Below are 27,143 nucleotides of genomic sequence, written 5' to 3'. Positions count from 1 at the left end.
GCCAGCCACCCCCGCAGTCAGTCCCCACACCTCGCTCTCGTCCATCGCGTCCACCATCGCCTGCAGCGAATGCTCCGAGGGAAGCGCCTCCGTGTCCTCGTCCACCAGAGGCGCGCCCTCCGTCGCGTCCACGCCCGCCTCGTACGCCGCGTTGCCGATCGTGGCCCGGCCGCACATCGTGTACCACACGCCATACGCTTCGGCGTGGCTCGCTCCGAGGGCGGCGGTCGCGCCCGCCGCCATCGCTTCCCCGGCAACCGCCGCGCCGGCCGGACCTGGCGCCACCTCGCGTCGCCAGCGCAGCCGCAGCTGCACCGCGTCGCCGCACCGCTCGCAGCGCAGCGCCTCAAAGTCGTGGGCCGAGTCAGGCCAGGGGATGGCGGGGCCGTCCTCGCCGCACTCCTCTGAGCCGCACGTGAGCGAGCAGAGCTGCTCGCAGCGCTCACGCACGTGGCCGTACGTCCCCTGCCGCGGCCGCTTCCGCGGCAGCACGTGCAGCGCGCCCACTCGCAATATCGACCCCTGCAGCGCGGCCGGCAGCTCGCGCAGCGCCCGCAGCTCGGCCGTCCGGTCCCTCCGATCCAGCCCGAACGCGATCGCCTCGTCCTCCGACCGAGGAGCCCACGCGTGCGTGCTCAACATCGCTCGCCGCAGCGACGGAGTGGTGCGCAGCCGCTGGAGCCCCTCTTTGTACAGGCGCAGCCGGTACTCCTCGACCGCGCGCTCGCGCGCCTCACGCGTCCTATTGTAGTGCCGCACCCGCGCGGCCTCGTACCTGTCCGCCGCGTCGCCGTGGCCGGCGGCGCGCGCCTTCGCCTTGGAGCCCCACGGCAGGTCCGCGACGCCCAGCAGCGCCGCCAGCTCGCGACGTGCCCCTTCCGCCTCGGGAACGCGCGTCGCCGATAGCGCCGACTGCGGCGCCCGCTCGACGCTCTCCAGCGCGCCGCGCCGCATCCAGTACGCACCGAGGTCGCGCGTCCGAAGGTCGGCGCGGTAGACCCGGTCCATGGTCCGCGAGTTCACCTGCCGGTGACCGAGGACCCTCGCCGCCACTTCGCCGTCGCCCGCCGCCGCCGGCTCGCACGCATCCTTGCGCAGACTCCACGCGCCGACCTTGTGCTTGTTCATCCCAATCCTGGCGCCCGTCTCGATGAGGCGCCTGCACATGCGCCGCACCTGAAAGCTCTCCGTGAACAGGAAGTTGCCCGTGGCCTCGTCGACGGCGGGGAAGAGAGGCCGATCCAGCGCGGCCTCGTCCAGCACCCACCCGTCCTCGCGACTCGCCCTCACCAGCGACAGGAGCTGTCGTAGCCCGTGTCCTCGATCTCGAGCCCCGCAAAGCCACGCGGATCGGCCACCTTCCTTCGCAGCGCCGCCGCGTCGGCGCGGCTCAGGTGCGCATAACACGCCCGAAAGCTCCCGCATCGCACAAGCAGCCGCAGCATCGCCACCGTGCCGAGGCGAATCATCTGGTCCGAGTCGGGCGTGAGCGAGGTGCCGAACTCGTACTTCGCGTAGTACTCGCCCTTCTTCCGCCTGAACATCACCTCCATCCGGCTCAGCGCCTCGAAATCGCCCTCCATCCGCACTGCGCCCGCCTCGCCCTCCCCCGCGACCTCGTCCATGGTGATGAAGAGGTCGCCCATCTGAAGCGGCGGCAGCTCGTGCCAGGGGCTGTCGGCGTCCGCCAGGTCGTTCGCGTCGTTCATCGCCATCCCGGGACGGCAGCCCGTGTGACCTTCGCCGTTCCCAAGTACGCACACACGACGTGAGCCACGTTTGCTTCAAACGGCTCCGCCAGCGACGCGTCCTGCAGCTGGTACTCGCCGACCTGGTACAGGTGCTGCTTCGCGCACGGGTGGATCGTCGCCGCGCTCAGCTGCTCCACCGTCCGCTTGCTCGCCGCCGCGCTCGCCTGCGCGCGCTCGCCAGCCGCTGCTGGTGCGCGCTCTTCCCGCGCGCGGCGCTCTCGGCCGCCGCGGCTCGCCCCGCCGCCTTCCCTGCCTCCTCCGCCAGCATCTTCATCCCGCTGCCGCCGCCCTCGAACAAGGACATGACCTGGTCCCTCACCGACTTCCAGTACTGCCTCGCCTCCGACGTGCCGGCCGCTGGCATCGCCGGCCACAGCTCGCACCAGAGGTGGTTCTTCATGTGTTTGAGGGCGACCTCCACAGACTTCTCGCCGCGTCCGGTGCGCACAATCGCCTCGTCCCGCCGCGCGACACTCTCGACGGGAAAGTGCCAGCGGCTTGCCCTCGACGGCAGGACGCGCGTCGTCGCCAGCCACTGGCCGAACCGGATCGTCCAGCGAATGGTGGGGTGCGTGCCGCGCGAGGTCCGCAACATGGGCACGTCCTTGCCCTTCTTCGCCTGCTGGGCGAGAAGTCGCGCAGCCGGCGTCTCACGTTCACCAGTTGCCGCGACCGGCTCGGCCCGTGCGGCCTCAGCAAAGGCTGATCGTCCGCCCGCATGGCCTCCTCCTGCCGCTCGTCGTCCATCTCGTCGAGCAGGTCGGCCAGTTCGCTATGCTGCGCGGCCGCCGCGCGGCGATGCGCGCCCGCTCGCGTCCCCGCGGCGACCGCGTCCTCCTCGCCGCCGCTCTCCTCGCCGCCGCCCTCCTCGCCGCCGCTCTCCTCGCCCTCGGTGGAGGCCGCCGCATTCGTGCCGTTGGCTGGCGTCGGCATCGCGGTCGCGCGCCGCCACTGCTCGTCGTCAAGCATGTGCCAGTACTGCTCGCCCTGGTAGCCGTCGTATTCGACCTCGTGCACGAGCCGGCCGTCCACGTCCTCCTCCCGCCCCGCGATGGTGGCCGGCCACCACAAGCCTTGCTCACCCAGGATCTCGACGTGCGTTCCCGTCTCCACGATGGTGTGCCCCGCCTGCTTCGCCGTCTCGTCCACCCGCAGCCGCTCCCGCCGCTCCCTCTGGCCCTCCCTCGCCGTCGGAAGGGCGTAGTTCGGGCCGCTCTCCTCCACGCCGGCCAGGACGTCCGCGGCGCTCACCGCCTCGACGTCCGTCGCCTCCTCCGCCGCCGGCTCGGTCGAGCCGCCCGCCGCCTCCCGTTGTCGGCGCTGCCGCTCGCGCTCGTGGTGTGCTTCTCGGCGCTCGACGCCGCCGCCCTCGTGCACACACGCCGCCTGCGGTGCCATCTCGGCTTTCGCGCGCAAATTTTGTCCATTTTGCACAAATTCCGCGACAAAGCCCCTTCGAACGCGCGAAAGCGCCGGCTTTCGAAACTCGGCGCCCGCCCTCTTTCTGGCCGCGTCCCTCCACTGTCCAATCTTCTGCATTCCTCTTTTACATACACCGACCTTGTTTTCTTCTTGCACTCATGAGCTGCCGGCGCGTCCGTTGCGTCCACATATCGGTATCGTACTTACGACTCCGCCTTGCCGTTCCTGCCGCCTCGCACTCAGCTACGACGAACACGCACCCCGCTACCTCGCTCCGCCAGAGAGTGCAGTGTCTCGTGCTCTTCATCGCCTCTAAACGTCGACGCACTCGCCAACCCAATCAGCCCGCGCACGAAAGAGAGGCGCTCGTCCGGTACGGGACACACGGTCTCGTCTCCTACGCGCACGCGCTACAGCTACTGCGCGCGGTCTCGCCTCCCACACGCGACAGCGACTACGCCATCGACGCTCACGCGCCCCGGTCCCATCCCTGTTGTCATGGTGGCCCCCCCCCCCACCCCCCCCCCCCCCCCTCGCGCTCCTTCACACCTCCTGCGAGAGGCCGAGAACGCCAGCCACCCCCGCAGTCAGTCCCCACACCTCGCTCTCGTCCATCGCGTCCACCATCGCCTGCAGCGAATGCTCCGAGGGAAGCGCCTCCGCGTCCTCGTCCACCGGAGGAGCGCCCTCACGTCGCGTCCACGCCCGCCTCGTACGCCGCGTTGCCGATCGTGGCCCGGCCGCACATCGTGTACCACACGCCATACGCTTCGGCGTGGCTCGCTCCGAGGGCGGCGGTCGCGCCCGCCGCCATCGCTTCCCCGGCAACCGCCGCGCCGGTCGGCCCTGGCGCCACCTCGCGTCGCCAGCGCAGCCGCAGCTGCACCGCGTCGCCGCACCGCTCGCAGCGCAGCGCCTCAAAGTCGTGGGCCGAGTCAGGCCAGGGGATGGCGGGGCCGTCCTCGCCGCACTCCTCTGAGCCGCACGTGAGCGAGCAGAGCTGCTCGCAGCGCTCACGCACGTGGCCGTACGTCCCCTGCCGCGGCCGCTTCCGCGGCAGCACGTGCAGCGCGCCCACTCGCAATATCGACCCCTGCAGCGCCGCCGGCAGCTCGCGCAGCGCCCGCAGCTCGCCCGTCCGGTCCCTCCGATCCAGCCCGAACGCGATCGCCTCGTCCTCCGACCGAGGAGCCCACGCGTGCGTGCTCAACATCGCTCGCCGCAGCGACGGAGTGGTGCGCAGCCGCTGGAGCCCCTCTTTGTACATGCGCAGCCGGTACTCCTCGACCGCGCGCTCGCGCGCCTCACGCGTCCTATTGTAGTGCCGCACCCGCGCGGCCTCGTACCTGTCCGCCGCGTCGCCGTGGCCGGCGGCGCGCGCCTTCGCCTTGGAGCCCCACGGCAGGTCCGCGACGCCCAGCAGCGCCGCCAGCTCGCGACGTGCCCCTTCCACCTCCGCGTCCGCCGCCGCCACGCGCTCGCAGCTGCGCATGGCCTCGCGCTCCGGGCAGTCCGCGGGCAGGTCGGCGAGGCCGCGCACGCCGCTCGCCTCGGGAACGCGCGTCGCCGATAGCGCCGACTGCGGCGCCCGCTCGACGCTCTCCAGCGCGCCGCGCCGCATCCAGTACGCACCGAGGTCGCGCGTCCGAAGGTCGGCGCGGTAGACCCGGTCCATGGTCCGCGAGTTAATCTGCCGGTGACCGAGGACCCTCGCCGCCACTTCGCCGTCGCCCGCCGCCGCCGGCTGCTCGCACGCATCCTTGCGCAGACTCCACGCGCCGACCTTGTGCTTGTTCATCCCAATCCTGGCGCCCGTCTCGATGAGGCGCCTGCACATGCGCCGCACCTGAAAGCTCTCCGTGAACAGGAAGTTGCCCGTGGCCTCGTCGACGGCGGGGAAGAGAGGCCGATCCAGCGCGGCCTCGTCCAGCACCCACCCGTCCTCGCGACACGCCCTCACCAGCGACAGGAAGCTGTCGTAGCCCGTGTCCTCGATCTCGAGCCCCGCAAAGCCACGCGGATCGGCCACCTTCCTTCGCAGCGCCGCCGCGCCGGCGCGGCTCAGATGCGCATAACACGCCCGAAAGCTCCCGCATCGCACAAGCAGCCGCAGCATCGCCACCGTGCCGAGGTGAATCATCTGGTCCGAGTCGGGCGTGAGCGAGGTGCCGAACTCGTACTTCGCGTAGTACTCGCCCTTCTTCCGCCTGAACGTCACCTCCATCCGGCTCAGCGCCTCAAAATCGCCCTCCATCCGCACTGCGCCCGCCTCGCCCTCCCCCGCGACCTCGTCCATGGTGATGAAGAGGTCGCCCATCTGCAGCGGCGGCAGCTCGTGCCAGGGGCTGTCGGCGTCCGCCAGGTCGTTCGCGTCATTCATCGCCATCCCGGGACGGCAGCCCGTGACCTTCGCCGTTCCCAAGTACGCACACACGACGTGAGCCACGTTTGCTTCAAACGGCTCCGCCAGCGACACGTCCTGCAGCTGGTACTCGCCGACCTGGTACAGGTGCTGCTTCGCGCACGGGTGGGTCGTCGCCGCGCTCAGCTGCTCCACCGTCCGCTTGCTCGCCGCTGCGCTCGCCTGCGCGCTCGCCAGCCGCTGCTGGCGGGCGCTCTTCCCGCGCGCGGCGCTCTCGGCCGCCGCGGCTCGCCCCGCCGCCTTCCCTGCCTCCTCCGCCAGCATCTTCATCCCGCTGCCGCCGCCCTCGAACAAGGACATGACCTGGTCCCTCACCGACTTCCAGTACTGCCTCGCCTCCGACGTGCCGGCCGCTGGCATCGCAGGCCACAGCTCGCACCAGAGGTGGTTCTTCATGTGTTTGAGGGCGACCTCCACAGACTTCTCGCCGCGTCCGGTGCGCACCATCGCCTCCTCCCCTCGCGCGACACTCCCGACGGGAAGGTGCCAGCGGCTTGCCCTCAACGGCCGGACGCGCGTCGTCGCCAGCCACTGGCCGAAGCGGATCGTCCAGCGAATGGTGGGGTGCGTGCCGCGCGAGGTCCGCGACATGGCCACGTCCTTGCCCTTCTTCGCCTGCTGGGCGAGAAAGTCGCGCTGCCGGCGTCTCACGTACACCAGCTGCCGCGACAGGCTCGGCCCGTGCGGCCTCAGCAAAGGCTGATCGTCCGCCCGCATGGCCTCCTCCTGCCGCTCGTCGTCCATCCCGTCGAGCAGGTCGGCCAGTTCGCTATGCTGCACGGCCGTCGCGCGGCGATGCGCGCCCGCTCGCGTCCCCGCGGCGACCGCGTCCTCCTCGCCGCCGCTCTCCTCGCCGCCGCTCTCCTCGCCGCCGCTCTCCTCGCCCTCGGTGGAGGCCGCCACATTCGTGCCGTCGGCTGGCGTCGGCATCGCGGTCGCGCGCCGCCACTGCTCGTCGTCAAGCATGTGCCAGTACTGCTCGCCCTGGTGGCCGTCGTATTCGACCTCGTGCACGAGCCGGCCGTCCACGTCCTCCTCCCGCCCCGCGATGGTGGCCGGCCACCACAAGCCCTGCTCGCCCAGGATCTCGACGTGCGTTCCCGTCTCCACGATGGTGTGCCCCGCCTGCTTCGCCGTCTCGTCCACCCGCAGCCGCTCCCGCCGCTCCCTCTGGCCCTCCCTCGCCGTCGGAAGGGCGTAGTTCGGGCCGCTCTCCTCCACGCCGGCCAGCACGTCCGCGGCGCTCACCGCCTCGACGTCCATCGCCTCCTCCGCCGCCGGCTCGGTCGTGCCGCCCGCTGCCTCGCGTTGTCTGCGCTGCCGCTCGCGCTCGTGGTGTGCTGCTCGGCGCTCGACGCCGCCGCCCTCGTGCACGCACGCCGCCTGCGGTGCCATCTCGCCGCAGGGCGAAGGCCAACCGCAAATTTCGCACAAACTCCGTGCAAAGCCCCTTCGAACGCGCGAAAGCGCCGGCTTTCGAACCTCGGCGCCCGCCCTCTTTCTGGCCGCGTCCCTCCCCTGTCCGATCTTCTGCATTCACTCTTTACATACATAAATTCGCGCGACTCCGGCGAGCCGAGCCAGGCCACGGCGCTCGGCCTGCTGAGAGAAGACCTTCCCCGACGGCAGTGACAATTTACCCGACATCAATCGTCGACGGCAAGCTCGAGAACTGCGCCTCCAAAGTCGCCCAGATTCGCCTCTTGCGGCGCGCTGAGTTAGTATCGCCGGTGCGCCAGCCGGCTCTGCTCCACAGCAGGGCATGCCCGACTGGCTCCTGCTAGCCGTGCGTCCTGGTGGCATCCATTGCCAGCTCAGGTAGCCTCAGGAGGTCGCCTCGCGCACGACGCGGCGTCGCACAGCACCGCTCCGCGTTACTACCGAGTTAGTATCGTCGACCCACAGAGACTGCTCTTCTGTAGGTGGAGCCGACAAACGCCGGCCGGGTCGGCCCCGCCGCCCCCATCGCCGCCGCCGGGGCGGCGGCGGCCTCGGCGGACCATCCGGCGCGCCGCGCGCCCGACGGGGAGGTGTTCACCACTCCTGGCTCCTCACCCCGCCACGCCTTCGTGCAGACGCCGTGGCACCCGCCTCAGGCGCCGCTCGGACTCGGTTGACGGCCGCCCAAGTGCTTGGCTCGTGCCCAGCCGACCGGCAGGCGATGCCCACTCGCTGCTAGGCTAATCCCGGGCTGTCAAGCGGCGGTGTGGTGCCGTGAAGGGCAGCGGTGCCAAAACTACGACTATTAGTACCGTGCGGGGGCAGTGCATTTAATTCTGTCAAAAATCGAAATGTGCTCCGTGGGACGTATTGGGTTAGGATCATACGTCCGGGAGGCCCCCCATGCGTGCCGCAACGACCCACAGTTCTGGTACCACTCTCTTCACGTTCACAGCTCTTAAGTGTGCCATAACTCCGATACATGAGGTAGGGGTCTGTGCACCACGGTTAGACCCTATGCAATAGGTAGGTAGGTCCGGTTTTGACCGCCCCAGAGGGCCCCGCAATAGGTAGGTAGGTGGTGGGTAAAAAACCGCTTCGCTTGCACGGGAGACGGCGCAATTAGCCGCGAACGGGGCCAACGCCACAAAACAACAACAACTCGAGGCCCGAGATCTGCGAGCGCTACTCCGCGTACCTCGACGAGCTGGAGCTGCCCGACGAGCCCGAGACGAGGAGGAGGAGAGCGAGGACGGCGCCTTCGGCATCGAATGAGGAACCTTTTGAGCACTTGAGCACTGGATAGGGTCGATTCCGCATGGTACGGGACCCCTCGATCGTCTCGCCCTCCCTCACTGGTATGTTCATTGGGGGGGGTCATAACAAACACGGTACAGGATCGAGGTGCACGCTGCCGAAGCAGTGTCGTCCCCCCCTCTCCCCGACGGCGATGGCGGTGTGACCGATCGAGCTACAAGAGGAGCTTGTTCAGCAGGATCCGGGATAGTCAGATGCACTACCTCACTGGGCCTGAGATCATCACACGACCCTCCCATCACCGTCTCGGGTTTGCGTGGGGTCGAACCACTCCGGGATGGGCAGGCCCATCAGTCATCTGGTTAATTGTCAAAATTCCTGTTGTGTGCAAGAGGATGTACAAAGCATACAAGAAGAGGGGAGAAGGAAGAGGAGAGGCGCCAGTGATGACGAGGCAGAAGCTAGTGCAGACGAGAGCAGGGGAGACCCGGGGACTGGGGAGCCGGAGCAGACGGCATCGGCCGCCGAGGGAACGTTGGGAAGAGGCACGAGGAGGGCGGCGACCTCGACCGACTATGGAGGACCCGTCGCCAGACGACGCAGGGCAGAAGACGGTGAGGCGGAGCAGACGCGCAGGGCGAGACGAGGGAGGGAGCAGGACTTTGCGGAGATCAGCAGGAGGATGTACGAAGAGATTAGGAGCAGCAGGGACCCGAGGGACCATGTGGAAGACGGCTAGTGCTAGTCCCCCATCGGGAGGACGACCCCGGCTAGTCGCCGACCACACCCACAAAGAACCCTGCACAAAGATCGCAAGGGCGGGGGCCTGTTCCTTTTTACCCATCTCACAGTAGAGAGGTGTCCGTTTTTATTTATTTATTTATTTATGCAAGAGGGGAGGGGGCTAGGAACCTTTTATTTATTTATCGACCCGCAACACACCGATCGAGATTCGCGGCCCAAAGGGGTAGGGGGTATGGTCCTGCCCGCCCAAGAGCCCTACCACACCCCCACACGGCGTTGGATTCGGCACTGTGTCCGGTGGGGTACTTACTTGCACTTGCTTAACTAAGTCATCTGCACTGTGAGTAAAGCTTGCTACTCTTCTATCTTATGATCGACAGTCGAGAAGACTGCGAAAAATACGATTCCAGCCTGCCACGCTCTTCTGTGTTGAGCTCGTGCCCAAACTTGTACCAGTCTTGTTCCCTGTCCCACTCCTCCTGCCAATCGGCCATGCCACAACGGTCGTTGTCCTTCATGCTGCCGACAAAGAAGTCGCAGCAGCTAAGCGCGTCCCACACCGGCAAGCCAGTGGCCGCGCGCACGGCATCCGAGTACGGTGGCAGCTCGGTACACTCCATCAGAATAGCGACGACAGGGTGCTTCGAGACCACGCGCTTCGCCAGTTCGACCATTCCTGGCTCAACCTTCAGTGTATCCACCGCCTCGCCTCGCTCAACGGCCTCAAACCCCGGCACATCCTTGCAGTCCACAATGACGAATCGCTCCTCTCCAACTTGCACAGCGCACGTTCTTTCGATCAGTTCGCGCATTGGCTCCAGCGTTGCCTTGTTGGCCGTGAAGATTGCGATTTGCTGGCTGGGTCCGTAAGCGGCCTTGATCACAGGCAAGATGCACAACGAGGAGAGAAACACGGGGACTCGGGTGAGCAAGGAAGCAAACTCTTGGAAGTGCAATACATGTGAAACGGAACTTTTAGCCCCCCGCTACCCGGTTGCACTCGTGCGACGTAGCGGGGGGCCACAACTACGTTTACGAAAACATAAGTAGTCCCGCGAGGTGTGAATTGGCCGCCCCAGTAGCCCCCATTTCCACTGGGGACGCTTTTCGTGGCAAACCCAAAGTTGCGCTGCGCGCGAAGCCGCTTTTGAAAGCGCGAAACGAATCTCGTCCTACCTCCCACCGGCCCCACCGGCTTTTCGTCGCCCATGCTCGGTCTCGACTTGAGTGCCGCTCGACTGGCCGATGAAGAGCGACCCGTACGTCGCGCACTTGTCGTCCTCCCTCCTCGCCACATGACGGCCGCCCTCCGACACCGACAGTCGCGCTCTGCACGCCTTCGAGGTCAGCTGCGGCCGAGCGACGATCGGCTCGCCTCCGATCGCTGGGCGCGGTCACTCTCCGGCCCATCACCCGCCTGCCGATCACCTGTCCGCCTCGCCGCGCGCGGGCCGCTCGCCTGCTCGCCACCGCCGCCGCGCGTCCCCGCGCCGCCACGCTTCCCTGCACCTGACGGCGCTCGGAGCTGCGCAGACGGCGCGCTCTGGCAGACAGAGCAGCGGCCGCCCAGGCGGTCGCTGCTCCGCCCCGTCCGAATCCGTCCGCCCGCGCGTGCCGCTGCCGCCGCCGCCGCCGCTCCACCCGGTGCCCGTGTGTCGTGAGAGTTGCTTTGTGTATGTGTATCGTATGTGTGTGGACTTATGTCACACTTCAGCCTCTATCTATGACCGGTACTCGGGTTTGGATGGTAGCGGGGGGCCCCGCCGGAGGCTGGTTACTGATTTCGCGAGCCACAGGCGCTCGAGCTCGTCCTGGAGCGGTCCCCGCTCAGCCTGGAGCCGCCTGACGAGGACGCCGACGGCAACATCCGGTCGTGCTGCGGCGGCGCCCAAGGGCGCGCATTTTCAGGGATGTGCACCACGGGAGTCAAACACGAGATCGACAACATTGTGCAAAGAAGAACCCGACTACCCGCTTTGTTTCGTTCATCGACGAGCACCTTAAAAAAGTACTATGTCTTGAGTGAAAAGTTTTCCGGGGTATGGTATGGTAAATTCCGCGCCCAAAGGGGTAGGGGGTATGGTCAACTCTGTGAGAGAGAGTCTGTGAGAGAGAGTTGTCTTGTTCAATTCTTTTTCTTTTTGGAGAATTGAAGGAAACGCAGACAACCCCGCTTGGCAATTCACCGATGCGGAAGATCTAGCTTGAGCAGGAGAGAGAGAGATTTTTATTAACCAACAAGAAATCACGACTCTCACAGTGATTTGGGCTCTTCTTGAGCAGGTGATCACTGCGATGCCGCTTCTTCGACTTCGTTGAGTGGCCTCTTGATATCCCCTGGGGGCGCGATGGTGGTGGCATCCCCGCAAGGGCAGGCCCAGAGGGAGCTGATCGCTGGTCGAGCGCACTTTGTCTACTTTTTTAACGTGTACGTGACCACACTTCATGTCAGTAAGCAGAAAACAACCTCCTGCACGCCCGGTCGCTGCCAATCGCGGGGACCCGCTGTCGCGTCCGGTGCAGCGCCCGCTGCTGCAGCGCCTCCAAGAACCGCGTTGTGGGCTGTCGCTTGGACCACTTGAGCACTTGAGCACTGGATAGGGTCAGTTCCGCATGGTACGGGACCCCTCGATCGTCTCGCCCTCCCTCACTGGTGTGTTCATCGGGGGGGGGTCATAACAAACACGGTACAGGATCGAGGTGCACGCTGCTGAGGGACCCCAGAGGGTAGATCGAGCAGTGTCGTCCCCCCTCTCCATCATCTCCCTGGGAGACGTCGGCGGCGATGGCGGTGTGACCGATCGAGCTACAAGAGGAGCTTGTTCAGCAGGATCCGGGGTAGTCAGATGCACTACCTCACTGGGCCTGAGATCACCGTACGACGCCTCCCGTCACCGTCTCGGCTTGGACCACACGAGCCCACCCAAGGGGGCGAGCTGCCGCTGCTGCTCGGGCGAGTGCGCCAGCAGAATGTCCGAGAGGCGCAGAGCAGCGTCATCAGCTCCGCGTTCGACTCGTTGACGGCCGAGGGACGGCGTTGGATTCGGCACTGTGTCCGGTGGGGTACTTATACACTTGCTTAAAAATTTAAGTCATCCGCGCACTCTGTGTCGAGTATAATATGCGCGTGTTTCCCTCGAGCACGTTCGAGCAGAGAGAACCGCGCGCGCGCGCGCGAGACCGAGAGAGAGAGATGAGAGAGAGACCTCTGCGCTCTGGCGTGGCGGGATGAGAAGAGAAAGAGAGATTTTGAAAAGCAACATGAAATCCCATCTTCTCTCTCTCGCTCTTGCGTGGCTTGCGAATTGCCGTGCCGCCTTTGCGCTTTTCTCTGTCGGAAAGTAGAGAAAAAGAAACACGCGTCGGCCGCGTGCCACTAGGTCTCCGCCCCTTCCTCCTCGCCCCTCCCAGCTCCCCTTGTCGAGGGACAGGCCACCGACTTGCTGCCTCGCCCGCGCGCGCAGGGTCGGTCCCATGGGTATCGACATCAAGGCTGGCGGCCGCAAGGCCACCAAGAAGTCGGGCCGCACCGCTCCCGTCTCCGAGAATCTGTACCTCCGGCTGATCGTGAAGCTGTACCGCTTCCTCGCGAGGCGGACGGACGCCAAATTCAACAAGGTGGGCTCCCGTCCCCGCCCCACCCAGCCGCGCGGCCGCCGCGGCAGCCTTCGCACCGTGTGGTTTTTGCGAGCGTCGGTGGTGCTGTGAGCCGCGCGCTGTTGCACCGGGCAGGTCGTGCTGAAGCGGCTCTTCACGTCCAAGACGAACCGGCCGCCCATGTCGATCAAGTCTATCGCCAAGTTTATGGCGCGCGAGGGGAATGAGGCGCGCTCCAGCCCGCTTCCCAGCTGGTGCAAGGGGGGGGGGGGGGAGGGAAGGGGGGCTCACGCCCCGGCCGGCGTGCTGCCGGGGCGTCTGGGCGGGCGGCGGAGGGCTGCGGACGGGCTCGCATCGTGCGGACGGCTCGCATCGTGCGGATGGCTCGCATCGTGCTGCGCCCCGTCGATCGCGTCTGGGGAGGGGGGGTGCGGCAGTCTCAGACGACGGTCAATCGCAAAGGGGTTGGTCGCTGTCTCCACAGCCCCACGCCCCCCCTCCCCCCCCGTTCCCCGCGGCAGGGCAAGATTGCGGTTGTGGTTGGCTCTGTGACGGACGACGTCCGCTTCCTCGACGTGCCAAAGCTGACGGTGTGCGCGCTGCGCTTCACGGCGACCGCGCGCGCGCGCATTGTCAAAGCTGGCGGTGAGTGCCTCACGTTGGACCAGCTGGCGCTCAAGTCTCCGCTCGGCGAGGGGTGCGACGCGCCCCCCGCCCCCTTCCCGCCGCCGCCGCTGCCCGCCGCCGCCCTCGGCACCGGCCGCGCACTTGGAGCTGCCGCCCCCTCCCCCCACCCCTTCTTTCCCTCCCCCCCAAACAGGACGGTCCTGCTCCGCGGCTGCAAATCGCGGCGCGAGTCCGCGAAGCACTTCGGCGCGCCCGGCGTGCCGCACTCATCCGTCAAGCCCTACGTGCGCTCCAAGGGCCGCAAGTTCGAAAAGGCGCGCGGCCGGCGCGCGTCGCGCGGCTACCGCAACTAGACGATCCCGGGCGCGGCGGCGCGGCGGCGCGGTGGGCGGAGGCGGGCGTGCCTCCACACTGGAGGATGCCCACCTCGTGTGCGGAGTGTGTGTGGTGCGACGGTGGGCGCCCGTGCACCGCCGGCGGAGGCGCACTTGTTCGCCCGCCTCTCCGCCTCGCATTGCCGTGCGTCTGCTCAACATCGGTTGTCGCTGAGATACTCTTCTCTCCCTGTGCTGTCCGAGCTTGTTTAGACAAGAAAAAAAGTAATATATCTTTACTTCCAACACCCGGACGTTCCCAGGGTGATGGAAGGTTCGACGCACCCCCGGACTGGGATCGTGGGAAGTCGGAAGAGAGAGGTCCCAGGACGCACACGCAGGAGCACGCTCCTGGGCTGTCCGCCCCGCAAGCAAGCACATTGATTCTCGAGAACCGCCACTCGGATTTTTTCGGATTTCGCGCCGCGGCCCGCGCGCGCCGCGCGCCCCCCGACTCCCCCGCGGGCGAGCGCGCGGCCCCGCGCGGGCCGCGCCGCCCCGCCCCCGGTCGCCGGTGCCCCCGCGGTGCCGGACGACACCGTGTACCGCGGGGTGAAATTCTCAAAAAGGTGCAGCACTTCTAGCCGACATCGACAAAAGTCCCTCTAGCCCCGCGGCGAGCGGCCCCGCCGGAGGCGAAGAAAATTTCGCCATCTAGCGCTCGCAACACATAGATTTGTGCATAAATCAACACCTCCAATCTTCGGGGGAGTGACGGATAAAGGCGTGCGAAAGAGCTATGAATCCGAAAGCAGCGAATCCAAGTGATGGCCCGCCGCAGGCGAAGAAAATTTAGGGTTGGGGTTCCCCTATGCCAAAGAATTTAATGCCAAAGAATTTAAACAAAACTTTAATGCCAAAGAACTCTGAGAGGATTTCGGCGGCCGGCGCGCCGAGGCACAGCGGTTCGCGCTGCCTGCTCGCGCTGGTTACACCGTTGCTGTGGCCGTCTTCGTCCGTATTGTACACCGAGCTGGCGCCACAGCAGAGTACAACAACGGCTCGGACGAACTGCTCACTACATCATCAGAGGGCCCGGCAAGGTCCACGGCGGAGCTGGCGGTGGTGGGAGTGGTGGTAGGAACGAAGGCGCACCTGTCGGCGATTCACCGCCGTTCGTTCCCGTCTCTCAAAGCTGGTTACACCGTCGATGCGCACATCGAGGCGCTCGTGGACGAGAGAGACGTCGCCTCCTCTTTCGTCCCGGGGCACTGTTCACGCCGGAAGGCCCCGTACACTGCCAAGTACATTAGCCTTCATCTCTCCTACCGCCAGCCGGGAGTGCAGCCGTCGCCATCACTGAGTGAGATTGTCCTCGACTTTGGCACCTGCGAAGTAATGAACAACATGCAGTACGTCATATGGCGCTATGATAGCCCTGCGGTGGACGTCCTCGACGCAGACGAGGCGGAGCTCATCTGCGCGGCGCAGATCGCCGACTGTCTCTCCCTCCCTGCGCGAGTGGTTGCACCACCCTGGATGAGGCATCTGGGCTGGGGCAGGGCCGTTAGTAGAGGAGGGCGACTGAGGGCGCGAGGCCGCCAATCGTCAAAGTCTGCTGCGACTGACTGTCGGTCACTGACTGAGCAATGAGCAATCGCATCGGCGGTTTCACTCACGCTCACAATCGGGTTACATCCAGGTCTCTGCGCGGGATGTGCCGGGGGGCTGCCCCCCAGTCGATTGCCGCATAGTTCGTCGATGTAACCCTACCAGAAAGCTGTATTCACACCTACCCTTCCAAAAAAAGAAATGTCCCGCTTTTGTCGAAGATCCGGCGGGTTTATTGGAGCATCACCCCGCGTGTACCGACAGGTCGTGTGCGTGAGCTGTGCGCGCGTCACGCAGGGCTGCGTGGCGACGAGCGCAAACGCAGAGGACGCCCCGTGAGAATCCTCTCCCCGCGCAAAAGCCCAAGACGATCCACAAGAAAAAGCACAAAAAATAAATCAACGGTCCCCACTTGACGTCGCATATCCGCGCGCCCCCCCGGCCCCTGATCGGAAATCCGTCGAGACCTGCGCGGCGGGCTAGACGACCCGCTTGACCTCGAAGAAGCTTTTGAGGTAGAGGATTTGCCAGAGCGAGACCGCGACGAGCACAAACGCCTGGACGGGGGGCGGTGACCGGTGAGATGGAATGCTCTTGCCGGCGTCAACTCGCGGCACGACCGCCTCGAGCACGGTGAACCAGAGCAGCCAGCGGCGGGTCTGCGAGGTGACGCGATACCGCTCCTCGTCCTGCTCACGCTGCTGGTCCTGCAGGTCCCTCACGCTAATCATCGACGTGTGCAACCTCTTGACGCGGTCCTCCAGCGGTGCAAGCTGCTCCGCCTTGGCTAGCTCCACCCCGTCGCCCTGCTCGCCCACAGTGATCTTGGCTGAGACCTCACGCGCCGCCTGCGTCGCCCGCGCGTTTGAGAAGCACACGACGTAGGTTCCCGAGTCGGTCGCGAAGAAGGCAAACGAGCCGGCCGCCTCGCGCTCCGCTGAGTAAACATGTTCACCCGATGGGCTCGTGACCTGGCAAGTGATGGGCGGGGGCAGTGACGGCGGTTGCGGGATCACGACACGTCACGGGGGTCGTGGGGCAGGGGGCGTGTGGATATGGATACGGCGGAGGCCGGCACCTCCACGTCGAGGTCGAGAACGCCTCCAGAGATCACCCGCCAGTCGCCGCTCACTCGCTCGCTCGACTTCACCGTCTCGTCGAAGCAGGTCTTCCCGCCGGCCTCGACGGTGAAGCCAAAGCCGATGACAGGAGCGAACACCTGCGCGAGAGCGATCAATAGCAAACGCCGCGCGAAGGACATCTGGCTGTGTGAGAAAAAAATACGCGCGATACGGCGCGCGGCGGCGCCGCACCCAGCAAGCTGGGGCCGCTCCTTACGGACTCGTCGCTGCGCTCTTCAAGGCAAACACGGAGCGCGCTGGCTGCGCGCGCGGTCTACGCCGAATACTGCGGCCGCCGTCACGACTGCCATCCATCCTCGGCGGCGCCGAGCGCGCGAGCGGCGCCGATGGCCAGCCCGGCGCCACCTCCCAGCGACAAGCGCATGAGCGACAGGACGCGCATGAGCGACAGGACGCGCATGAGCGACCGGTCCAGCGCACGTGATTGGGCGCGACGGTTTCATGATGTAAATTGCACCAATTTCGGCGCCCGTGATGTGTATTGCGCCCACTTCCGGCCCGCTGGTCTCCCGCGCGCCTATTTCGGCGCTCTGATCTCGAGTGCCACCCTTCGCAGCCGCGTGTGATCTTGAAAGCATCCCTCTCAGGCCTATGATCCTCAGCGTGTGCCCCCTCCCTCCAGGTCTGCTGATCCCCACACCCCACAGACCCTGCCGTGGGTGCTTGATCCTGAGGCGCGCCCCCGCCGGTGCTGTGATCCTGAGAGGGGTGTCTGTGATCCTGAGAGAGGCTTATCTGGGGCTGCTGCACCCCGGACACATATTAGGAATTCATGTCGATTCTCGGCCGATCGATCGCGCGTCCCAAAAGTCGCCAAAAGTGGCGGCGCGTCGCAATTACCCGCCCGCCGTCCCGGCGGTCCCGCAGCTCGCGCTCATCTCCCTCTTAACTCACCTCTAACATCCCAACATATGAATCCATATTTTAGAATATTCCACTCCGTTTGAGAGGGAGATCCGCGCGAGCTGCGGGACCGAATTCCTATTGTTATGGTGTTATGACTCTCTGGGCATAGCAGCCCATAACATGTTAATGGGTGTTATGGCTGTTATGGGGCCGCCGCCCCATAACAGCCACATAACCAGCTATGAGAGAGAGCTGTCCCGGGTCCACGGTGTTATGGCCCGAGAGGCCACACCGAACTGCTCGCGAGGTTCGGCATCGATCGCCGACTATTTTCTCTTTTGCCCTCAAGTCAAATAAGATGGCTCAATCAAGACCCCCCCCCTAGCCCCCCCCCCCCCTCCCAGTTTCACGCAATTTACTTTTCGCGTTTTTAAGCACTAATCTTCTGCGAGCAAGCCTTGCACTCGCACAAGATTAGTAGTTAAACTTGCGTGAAGTTGGATGGGGTAGTAGCTACGCGGCGCGGGGCGGGCGCTCCAAAACGCAAAAGAAATCTTTTACAAGCGAAGAAACACCCTGAGCCCTGGCTGTCAGGCTGTCGGGCGCTGTCAGGCGCTGTCCGGGGCTTGCTGTCAGGCTGTCAGACCAGGGCTCAGGAAACACCGGGTCCGGGATACGCGCGGCGGGGCTCCAGAAGAAAAAAATCCGGGGACACATAACAGCTGTTATGAGGTTGTTAAGAGGGCCCCGCAATAGGTAGGTAGGTGGTGGTGGTGGCTGTGGTTGGTGGGTTGGGGGGGGGGGGGGGGGGAAAAAAAAAAACCCTTTCTTTTGCGCGGGAGACGGGCCGCGCGTTAGCCGGAACGGGGCCATGCCAGGCGAGTCGCCTGCGGCTGGGACGCCAGCCGAGACTAACGGGTATTCACAGAGGGCTAACGGGTATTTTTTCGCTTCGCTGCGCGGCCTGGGAATAGGTAGGTAGGTGGGGCACGGAGCCTGGCGATTGGCGCCCGCAATAGGTAGGTAGGTAGGGCGTTTTGGTGCGAGTCGTGGACGACAGATCCCCTATCTGGGTAGGAGCCGGAACCCAGCTGGAGCAAGCGCACCACCATCCACGAGCCACTGTGCCGCTGGTGTATATGGCGGGCGGCGCTTTCGCTGCCTCCAAGACCGATAGCCGTGGTGGCCGCGGCGGCCGCGGTCGAGGAAAGGGCCGTGGTCCACCCAGCAGCAACTCAACTAGTTCGCCCAGTCCGGCTCTCCTTACCGCAAACATCAAGAATGCTCGCACCCTCGACTCCCTCTTTGGCACGGTCACCGCCCACCTCGGCCGCTTCAACCACATTCACCTCTCCGCGTGCTGGAACACGCTCGGTCGGCTTGCGGCCGGCGCCGACCCGCTTTGGTTCCAGCGCCACGCGAAAGAGCTCGAGTCGCTCGCGCAAACCACGGCAGAGGTCGCCGAGACCTCCGCCGAGGTTCGAGCGCGCGAGCTGGCCAACATCGCGCACGGAGCCGCGAAGAGCGGACGGGCGGCTGGGCTCGGTGCGGTGTGGGCCGCCCTGGCGGATGCAATCGAGCGCCGCATCGGGGATTGCAACGCGCAAGAGCTGGCCAACATCGCGTGGGCCTTTGCGAGAGCCGAGCACCGCTCGTCGGCGCTGTTTGACGCCCTCGCCGCGGCAGCCGAGAAGCGGGCGGCCGACTTCAACCCGCAGGAGCTCTCAAACACCGTCCACGCCTTTGCAAAGGCCGGACACTCCTCGCCCGCGCTCTTTGCCGCGGTGGCGGAGGCGTCCGGGCGGCGCCTGGCCGAGTTCACGCCGCAAGGGCTCGCCAACACCGTGTGGGCCTTTGCCACCGCCGACGTCGCCTCCCACGCCTTCTTTGAGGCCGTGGCGGCGGCGGCGCTGTCGCGGCTCTCTGCCTTCAATCCGCAGGACCTGGCGAGCACAGCGTATGCATTCGCAAAAGCGGCGCACGCCTCGCCGGCGCTCTTTGAGCAGATCGGCGCCTCCGCCGCACGCCGGCTGCCCAGCTTCACGCCGCAGGGCCTCTCCACCCTGGCGTGGGCCTTCGCCGCCGCCGGCCACTCCTCTCCCGCCTTGCTCGACGCGGTGGCGGCGGCTGCGGCGGCGCGGCTGGCAGAGTTTGACCCGCAGGGCCTCGCGCAGCTCGCGTGGTCGCTCGCCAAGGCGTGCCGGCCCGACGACGCCCTCTTCGCCGCCCTCGCGCGCGCCGCCGAGGCGCGGATCGGCCAGTTCAACGCGCAGGACCTCGTCAACACGGCGTGGGCGTACGCGAAGCTCGGCCACCCTGACCCGGACCTCTTCCGCGCGATCGCTCGCTCCCTGGCGGCGCAGCGGTGCGGCAGCTCGTGAAACCTCGGCCACACCTCGGCTGTGCTCGGCTGCATCTCGGCCACACCTCCCACAGGCTCGACGGGGTGAGCGCGCCGCACATCGCAAAGACGGCTTGGGCCTTCGCCAAGGCGGGCGGGGGGGCGCACCCGCCCCTCTTCGCCGCGCTCGCCAAGTCTGCGACGGAGCGTGCGGCAGACTTTGTCGCAGCGGATCTCGCCAACCTCGCGTGGGCGTTTGCGAACGCGGGCCACGTGGAGGACGCTCCGCTCTTCGCCGCCCTCGCGCGCGCCGCCGAGGCGCGCCTCTCCGACTTCACTGCGGAAGAGCTCGACAACGCCGACTGGGCCTTCTCCCGCGCAGGCGCGTGGACTAGCCGAGAGGTTGAGCCGAGATCGTCCCGAGATCGTCCCGAGATCGTCCCGAGATCGTCCCGCTCGAGTGTCCGCTCGAGTGTCCGCCGCGCGACTGCAGGCGAGACGGAGAGAGAGGCCCCCTAAAGAGAGCCTCGAGCGGCTGCCCCTCTCCGCCGCAGGCCAGCGCCAGCTCGTCCGCAAGCTGCGGCAGCGGCGCAAGCGGGCGGCGGGCGCTGCCGCGGCGGCGGACGCAGGCGACGGGGCGGTGGACGTGTCTGGCGTCGGCCGCATCATCGTCGCGGGCGGCGGCATCGGTGGCGCGGCGGTGGCGGTGGCGCTGCAGAGCAGAGGCTTCGACGTGCTGGTGCTCGAGGCTGACGCGAGCCTCGACTCGCGCAAGCAGGGCTACGGGCACGAGAAGCGGAAGCCGTGTCCGTGTCTGCCAGCCCTGATGTCGGTGCACTCATGACGTAGGCTACGGGCTCACGATCCAACGGCAGGACGCAATGCAGGTGGAAGGGAAGGGGATGAGAGGGGGTCACCATCCAACGGCTTGACACGCACGCACGCACGCACGCACGCACGCACGCACGCACGCACGCACGCACGCACGCACGCACGCACGCACGCACGCACGCACGCACGCACGCACGCACGCACGCACGCACGCACGCACGCGAACGCACGCACGTCGTATGCCGCGCCATCTCGCACGCACGACGCCGCGCAACACCGATAAACCGCGCGTGGTGGCAGGCGATGGGCATCAATTTGGCGCAGGACGACGCCCCGTCCACTTCGCACTACACCTTCTCAGCCGACGGCGCCATCCTCGGCTTCTTCGGCGAGGCATGAATTACTAAGCATTGATCATGAACTGTTTATGATTAGGCGCCATCCTCGGCTTCTTCGGCGAGGCGTTCGGCGACAAGAGCAAGGTGCGGCGCGAGAGCGACGCCTCGGGCCGCTTCATCCACATCCCGCGCCAGAAGCTGCGCGCGAGGGTCGTCGAGCAGCTCCGCCCGCCAGCTGTGAGCGGCGTCTCTTCACAGCTGTTACTGTGAACAGGTCGTCGAGCAGCTCCGCCCCGGGACGATCCGGTGGGGCAGCAAGCTGCGCTCCTTCGAGTGCCGACGCGGGGCGGGCGTGGCCGTCACCCTTGCCGACGGCACCACCCTCGATGCGGCGCTGCCGTCGGCTCGAACCATTGGGAGCTGTGAACAGCGTCTCTTCACACCTCCTGCTGTGAATAGGCGCTGCTCGTGGGCTCGGACGGGATCTTCTCGACGGTGCGGCGGCAGCTCGCGGTGCGCTCTCTCTCGCCGCACGCGCAACGCGCGCGCCCCACTCGCCCCACGCCCCCCCCCCCCCCCCCCGTTCCCTCGCCCCCGGCGTCGTTCACGCCACACGCACCAAACAGATGCCCGGCGACCGCCTCCACTACGTCGGGCTTGTGGTGGTGCTCGGCATCCTCGACGGCATCGTCCCGCTCCACGCGGCGCCGCATCTTCCCGGACCTCTCCTAGAAGTCTCCTGGAGCCTTCCTGTGTAGGCTCCGTCCCGCTCACGCAGCGCCGCATCTTCGAGACGGTGGACGGCACCACCCGTCTCTACGCCATGCCCTTCACGACCAGCTCGACCATGTGGCAGCTCTCCTTCCCCTGCTCCGAGGAGGCTGCGCGCACGCTGACCAAGGACGCCGCCGCCCTCAAGGCCGAACTCCTCAGCCGTTGCCGGGGGTGGCACGACCCCATCCCGGCCCTGCTGGTGCCCCACCCATCCACACCCCACCCACACCCCACCCACACCCCACCCACCCCCACCCACCCCCACCGCTGCACACTCACCCGGACCAACCCACCGCACCACACGCATCCATCCCACCCCGCCCCCCCTTCAGCCCGCATACACCCCCCCCCCCACACACACACACACCGATTTCGCGCGCTCCCGATCCGCGCCTCGCGACTCTCCCCCCGGCGGTCGCCTGCCGCGCGCCTCAGGCCGACACGCCGCTCGACGGCATGTCGGGCTACCCAGTCTACGACCGAGAGGTGCTCGAGCCGGCGGTGCTGCGGCCGGGTGCGGGCGCGGGTGCTGGCAAGCCAGGCCTTGCAGGGAGGCCTGCCCCGCAGGACCGCGCCCCTAGATGCCGGAGGACGGACCCGTGTCTTCCTCGAGAGGACACGCACTCCGCTGCACTCGGCTGTACTCTCGGTACTCGTAGCCCCCTGTGTTCCTGCGCTGCTCTGCATACACAGCAGGAGACCGTGTGCACACCATGACGTTGGCGTCCTCACGCCGCAGGACCGCGTCACCCTGATTGGCGACGCGGCGCATCCAATGACGCCCTTCAAGGCGCAAGGCGCAAACCAAGCCCTGAGTGACGCGGTCCGCCGCTTCTCGCTCCTCCGCCGCCGCCACGGGAAGGTGCGTGAGCCGTGCGCGACGCCGTTGGTACTTAGGTGCTGCTTGCAGAGGCACTCGTGCAAGGGGTCCGCGAGCACGGCGCGTTGGCCGGCCTGGACGCGGCGCTCCCGCTCTTTGAGCGGCGCATGCTCAGCCGCTCGGCGCGCGTGGTGGTCGGCTCTCGCGAGAAGGCGAAGGAGCTCCACAGCAGCCTGGCGCTGCAGCCCGGCCGCAAGGTGCAGCGCGACACCGGCGTCGACATGCCCCGCGTGGTGCGGGCGCTGCGCGCGGGCGGCATCGGCTCCGGCAGCGCGACCGACCCGCGAGGTCTGGACGCCGTGGTTGCGGAGGTGGTGGATCGGACCAGCGCCTCGGCGCGCCTCTGCGCGCGGCGGCGGAGGCCCCTCACAGCTCGGCGCTCACCTCGCCTCTCTCTGATGTGACAACGGTAGGCAAGCCACGCCGCCGAGCTGGACGCGATCTTTGGGAAGCGGCCCGCCGCCCCGCCGGCCGACCAGGCGCCGCCCAAGCGGGCCAAGCGGGCCAAGCGGGCGCAGTGTTCGGCGCTCGGCGCCCCGGGGGCGCCCCCTTTGGACGCGGACGGCGCGCACTTCGAATGGCGGGAAACCATGCGCGCGCTGCTCGAGACGGCCGGAGAGGCTGGCCTCCGACGCAAGCGATTGCGGAAATTGGTGCTGCGGCTCTATTTGCGCCATCTCTCCCGCCAGCCCGAGGCGGCGCGCGAGGAGGTGTGCTGGTGGCGGGCGCACCCGGCCGAGCTCCAGGCTCTCTTCCGCAAGCACCTCCGGGCGGCCAAGGGGGTCGGGCTGGTGAGAACGCAGGGCAAAATGGTACGTGCGGGCTGAGGTTGTGTGGAGGGGAGCAGATCAGATTGGTCGACCTAGACGTTCGACCCGACATTCGGTAGCATGTCCGATGTCCCAATCAGAATCACCCACCTCTGACCTCTGACATCCTTGGGTTTGTTGTTTACTCAGTTGCGTTGGCGCGGCCGTCTGGCGGCCGTATAGGCAATGGTTGGGTAGTAGGGCTAGAGGGTCGCTCTACACTTAGCCTCTGCAGCGAGCGAGCGCTCAACTTAGCCCCCACACGGAGCCGGGCTCGGACTTAGACGCTGTATGGTCGGGGGCCATGAACTTAGACGACATAAGGCCAACTCCGGGCAAAACCCGGGTATACCTGAAAAGCCTCCAGGTTTACCCGAAAGAAATACCTGGACGCGTCCCACCAACGTATGCCGCGTATGCCGCGCACGACGCCATATCGCCTTCTCCCAGGGCCAGTGCGCTACTTGCGGCGCGCAACGCCTGCTCAAGTACCCCCCCCACCATGTGCTGCCGCTATGCGTGCCTTAAGGCGGCTGCGGCGAAGCGGCGGGCGCGGCATGCCGATGGCAGTGCGGACGATGCGGTTGCGATGTGTTCTGCTTCAAGATCGTGGCGGTGCTTGGCATGCACTTCTGCGATCCCAATCAGCTCATCGCAACGAAGCAGCGCAACAAGCTGGCTGCTGCCAACAAGGCCCTATGCTACCTCACGCGCGGATCGTTCAAAGAGGACCAGCACACACAGGCTTCACCGTCACGCGTTTGATTAAGCTTGAGGAGCTTCGTGTCATGTGAGAACTGTTTGGCTAGACGTCGCTCAAGAATGAAGGAGCAGCAACGAAAATCGGAAGAGGAGGATGCTGAGGCGGCGATTGCTAAGCATGAAGAGGATCCATCGCCCTCCGCAGGCGAAGAAAATTTGGGGGCTGCGCCGTATCGTTGATCACGGTGGGAGCCTCCTGGCCCCAGGCCGTGCCACGGCCGACTTAGCCGATGTAAGAGGCTCCCGCTGATCTTAGACCGCGCAAGCACTCCAGCGTGGCTAGCCACACTTAGACCCGTCCAGCCTCGAGGCTCAGAACTTAGACTACTACCCAACCAGTGTATAGGCGTATTGGCTGCGTATACTGTGTTTTATCGCCGATCGGACGTGCCCTCGTGCGACCGTTCGACCTTCGTGCTCGCCAAAAGAGGCGCAAGGGACACTGTACTGCTACTGTTAAAAAAAGTACAATACAGGGTTCGCGAGAGGGGGGTCGCCGAGAGAGGCGCCCAGGCGCCAGGGGCAGGGCGCGCGGGGGGTGAAGCTCGGAAGCGGCAAAAAGTTTAGGGAAAAGCGGAGAAGGCCCCTCGCGCCTCGGGCGAAAAAGGGTAAGTCCCGCGCCCACGACACCAGCACGACACCCCTGTGGCTCCAATGTGAACACGCACAGGACACACACATACACACACATCACACTGAGACACCAACTTCAAAAGTACCCGCGATCATCGTACAGCGGCCCCCTTTGCTGGGCACCGACTCGTCTCGGGCCCGGATGACAGGTTCTCAAGGTCCGCACCGGGCAGCTCGCGAGCCCCGCCTTGGCGAACGACGGGTGCAACGCCACGAGCTCCTTGCACGGGTCTTCGGGGATCGCGGCGGCAAACGGGAAGGCGACGGCGAAGTTGGCCGCGAGCTTGTCGGCCGTGTCGGCGCCCGCCGCCATGAGCGTGCCTGGGCTGTGCTCGTCGGGCGCGAGCGTCACGTCATAGCGGCTCCCCGGCGGCTCGGGGAGCTGACGCCGCGCGCGCTTGAGCGCGATCATGACCGAGAACGACGAGAAGGGCGCGCCGATGAAGCGGTCTGCCCTGGAGCCGATCTCGAAGTCGATCATGCCGACGGCGTCGTCCATCGTCGCCAGCAGCTCGCTCGAGAGCATCCCGCGCAGGACGAACTGCCGAGCAGCGTCACCTTCGAGTGGACGCGCACCCCCGAGCCGAGCTGCAGCTCGATCACGCGCGTTGCCGCCTCGTCCTGGTCGCCAAGCACGAGCACGTACGTGCGATTAGGCTGGCCGGCGGCGTGCTGCTCCGCCGCCTCTTCCGCCTCTAGCCCGATCAAGCGCTCGATGGCGCCGACCCGCTCCTCGAGGGAGCGGCGGGGAGGAGGCGGCGGCGGCGGGGCGGTGGCCTGCTCCACGGTCATGGAGCAGCCCATCGTTCGTCCCTCAGACTGTCCTTTTTGCTTCCAGTGCTTCCTCAGCCGCGCGAGATCGCCCTGCATGGACTTGAGGTCAGCGTAGCGCTCGGAGTAGCACTCCAGATCGCGTGAGGTGACCTCTGCCGGCCTTGACTCGGTCGCCGCACTGAGGCTGGCCTCCAGCCGCTCGACACGCCGCAGCAAATCGCCGCCGCCCCCGGCCGACTCGCTGCTCTTCTCCTTCTCCTCCTCCTCCTTCTTATTTTTCTTCTTCTTCTTCGCCGCCGCCGCCGCCTCGCACCGCGACACCCGACGCGCCAGCGCCTTCCCCGCGTCCACCCCTACGAGCGCGCGGATGACACCGGAGCGGTAGGCGGCGGTGTCGAGCTTGTGCTCCGAGCGGCTCATGTCCGTCTCTGATCTCCAGCGTGGAGCACCCAGCGAGGTCAAAGCTCCAGGTCCACCCAGCTCCCAGCACATCTGCCCGCGTGCAGTGCTTGGATTCGACAACGGACGTCATCGCCCAAGCACATACGAGATACAATGTGCGACCTCCGCGCGTCATCTTCCACTCGTCGCGCAGCAAAGGCCAAAACCTCCCCCGGGGTGACGGAGGGGACGCACGCAACGGCCTGTTAATCGCCTAATTCACACCCGACCCTCCCCGAGAGCATCAGAGTAGCCGTCGTGGTCGCGGCGAGCAGCGCCAGCCACTCCGGCGCCGCCTCGACACCCATGGGAGTCGACCATGGGAGCATGTCCACCGGCCACCGCCACTTCGCTCAGTGGACAAAACTCCTTTCACACTAAATCTAAAAGGGGTATGCGTAAACGTGTAAAGCCGTACGTTTGTGCATGCGAGCTTTTCTGAGGGTCAAGGTGAAACCGCCAGAGACGGTCGTTTCAACGCAAAAAAATACACTTGGCCCGTCTCAAGCGGCCTTCCGCCTCTGCCGCCGCCGCGCAGCAACGACTCCGCAGAGGGCGACGAGTCCGCAGAGCAGAAGCGGCACGGCGGAGACGGCGGCGGCTGTCTCGCCTCGCCAAGGCCACACGCGGGGTGGTTGGTGGCCAAGCGCGTCGCCGCCCGGCGCGTCGCTGCCCGGCGTGTCTTGCCCCGCCGGCAAGGACCTCGACGTGACCACTCCGTCGACCGAGCAGCCGCGTAGGGTGAGGGTGGCCTTCGCGCCGACGGGCCGCTCAAGCACGAGGTCGAAGGAGACGACGCCTGCTCACAGCTGCAGGCGTGAACAGACGCGGTCCACGCCTCGCCCGCGGAGGTCGAGGGGGGCCGCGCCGCAGTTGCTCAACTTGGTGTGCTCCGATGCGAGGGAGGCGCACGCGCCGTCGGCCGCGCCGCCGTCCCACCGGAGGCCAGCGACCACGCCGCCGCTCCCACCGCCGAGGGCGAGGGGCACGGACAAGCGTGCCGCATCCTGGCCCGTGCTGAAAGCCCACAGCAGCTCTCGCAGCAGCCGAGAGTGACCGGCGATGACGCCGCCGCCAGCCGCGCCGCCGCCGGAAAGCAGCTCCGAGCCGACCGCGCCAAGCCGGGCGAGAAGCGGGCGGACGGCCTGAGTGATGGAGCATGAGCCAACTGAGTGACTGAAGATTTGACTGCAGATTGGGCGGGCAGCGGGCGGGCCGCCTGCGGGAAGAGGAGGAGTGGAGAGGGAGGCGTGGGGAGAGGAGAGGTGCGAGGAGAGGGGGGAGGTTGAGGAGAGGGTGTGTGGGGAGAGGGGAGCGTTCGGAGAGCGGGTTGTGGACAGGGGGGGGGGAGGGGGGTCGGGAGAAGGAGGTATGAGTAGGAGGAGGA

At 66.5% G+C, this 27,143-nt stretch overlaps 6 protein-coding genes across 6 annotated transcripts; 2 read left to right on the top strand and 4 right to left on the bottom strand.

Annotated features, from left to right (window-relative positions):
* Positions 1-2,584: 2,584 nt before the first annotated feature.
* Positions 2,585-3,204, bottom strand: EMIHUDRAFT_352120 (hypothetical protein; the record flags this gene model as incomplete). The annotated part of the gene is made up of 1 exon (XM_005787890.1): positions 2,585-3,204. A coding segment is annotated over exon 1 (528 nt), but the record flags the coding sequence as incomplete, so codon positions are not given.
* Positions 3,205-9,398: 6,194 nt separating this feature from the next.
* EMIHUDRAFT_201658 (hypothetical protein) lies at positions 9,399-10,246 on the bottom strand (the record flags this gene model as incomplete). The annotated part of the gene is made up of 2 exons (XM_005787889.1): positions 9,399-9,911; positions 10,010-10,246. The coding sequence occupies 2 exons, from the start codon at positions 10,244-10,246 to the stop codon at positions 9,399-9,401; spliced, it is 750 nt and encodes a 249-aa protein (XP_005787946.1).
* Positions 10,247-12,416: 2,170 nt separating this feature from the next.
* EMIHUDRAFT_433854 (hypothetical protein) lies at positions 12,417-14,026 on the top strand. Its single transcript, XM_005787888.1, has 5 exons — positions 12,417-12,654; positions 12,769-12,861; positions 13,155-13,330; positions 13,454-13,851; positions 14,010-14,026. Exons 1-4 carry the CDS (start codon positions 12,511-12,513, stop codon positions 13,611-13,613), a joined length of 573 nt encoding a protein of 190 aa, XP_005787945.1. The 5' UTR covers positions 12,417-12,510; the 3' UTR covers positions 13,614-13,851; positions 14,010-14,026.
* A 1,638-nt stretch (positions 14,027-15,664) lies between these two features.
* EMIHUDRAFT_63089 (hypothetical protein) lies at positions 15,665-16,446 on the bottom strand (the record flags this gene model as incomplete). The annotated part of the gene is made up of 3 exons (XM_005787887.1): positions 15,665-15,742; positions 15,806-16,156; positions 16,264-16,446. 3 exons carry the CDS (start codon positions 16,444-16,446, stop codon positions 15,665-15,667), a joined length of 612 nt encoding a protein of 203 aa, XP_005787944.1.
* A 1,866-nt stretch (positions 16,447-18,312) lies between these two features.
* On the top strand, positions 18,313-23,164 carry EMIHUDRAFT_201654 (hypothetical protein; the record flags this gene model as incomplete). Its single annotated transcript, XM_005787886.1, has 12 exons — positions 18,313-18,651; positions 19,665-19,916; positions 20,263-20,320; positions 20,781-20,893; positions 20,958-21,041; positions 21,143-21,196; positions 21,310-21,372; positions 21,462-21,656; positions 21,893-21,958; positions 22,197-22,280; positions 22,355-22,648; positions 22,946-23,164. The coding sequence occupies 12 exons, from the start codon at positions 18,313-18,315 to the stop codon at positions 23,162-23,164; spliced, it is 1,821 nt and encodes a 606-aa protein (XP_005787943.1).
* Positions 23,165-26,559: 3,395 nt separating this feature from the next.
* EMIHUDRAFT_201651 (hypothetical protein) lies at positions 26,560-26,901 on the bottom strand (the record flags this gene model as incomplete). The annotated part of the gene is made up of 1 exon (XM_005787885.1): positions 26,560-26,901. A coding segment is annotated over one exon (342 nt), but the record flags the coding sequence as incomplete, so codon positions are not given.
* Between the last annotated feature and the right edge of the window lie 242 nt (positions 26,902-27,143).

The sequence above is a fragment of the Emiliania huxleyi genome (genome assembly GCF_000372725.1).
Source record: "Emiliania huxleyi CCMP1516 chromosome Unknown EMIHUscaffold_14, whole genome shotgun sequence".
NCBI classification, from domain to species: domain Eukaryota; phylum Haptophyta; order Isochrysidales; family Noelaerhabdaceae; genus Emiliania; species Emiliania huxleyi.
This window is presented reverse-complemented; position numbering and strand designations above follow the sequence as displayed.

Bases quoted from the DNA above. Each gene is read 5' to 3' on its own strand.
- EMIHUDRAFT_433854 (XM_005787888.1), top strand. From the start codon at position 12,511: ATGGGTATCGACATCAAGGCTGGCGGCCGCAAGGCCACCAAGAAGTCG. The intron at 12,862-13,154 runs GCGCGCTCCAGC...TCCCCGCGGCAG, and splicing joins TGGCGCGCGAGGGGAATGAG to GGCAAGATTGCGGTTGTGGT. The intron at 13,331-13,453 runs GTGCGACGCGCC...CCCCCCAAACAG, and splicing joins AAGTCTCCGCTCGGCGAGGG to GACGGTCCTGCTCCGCGGCT.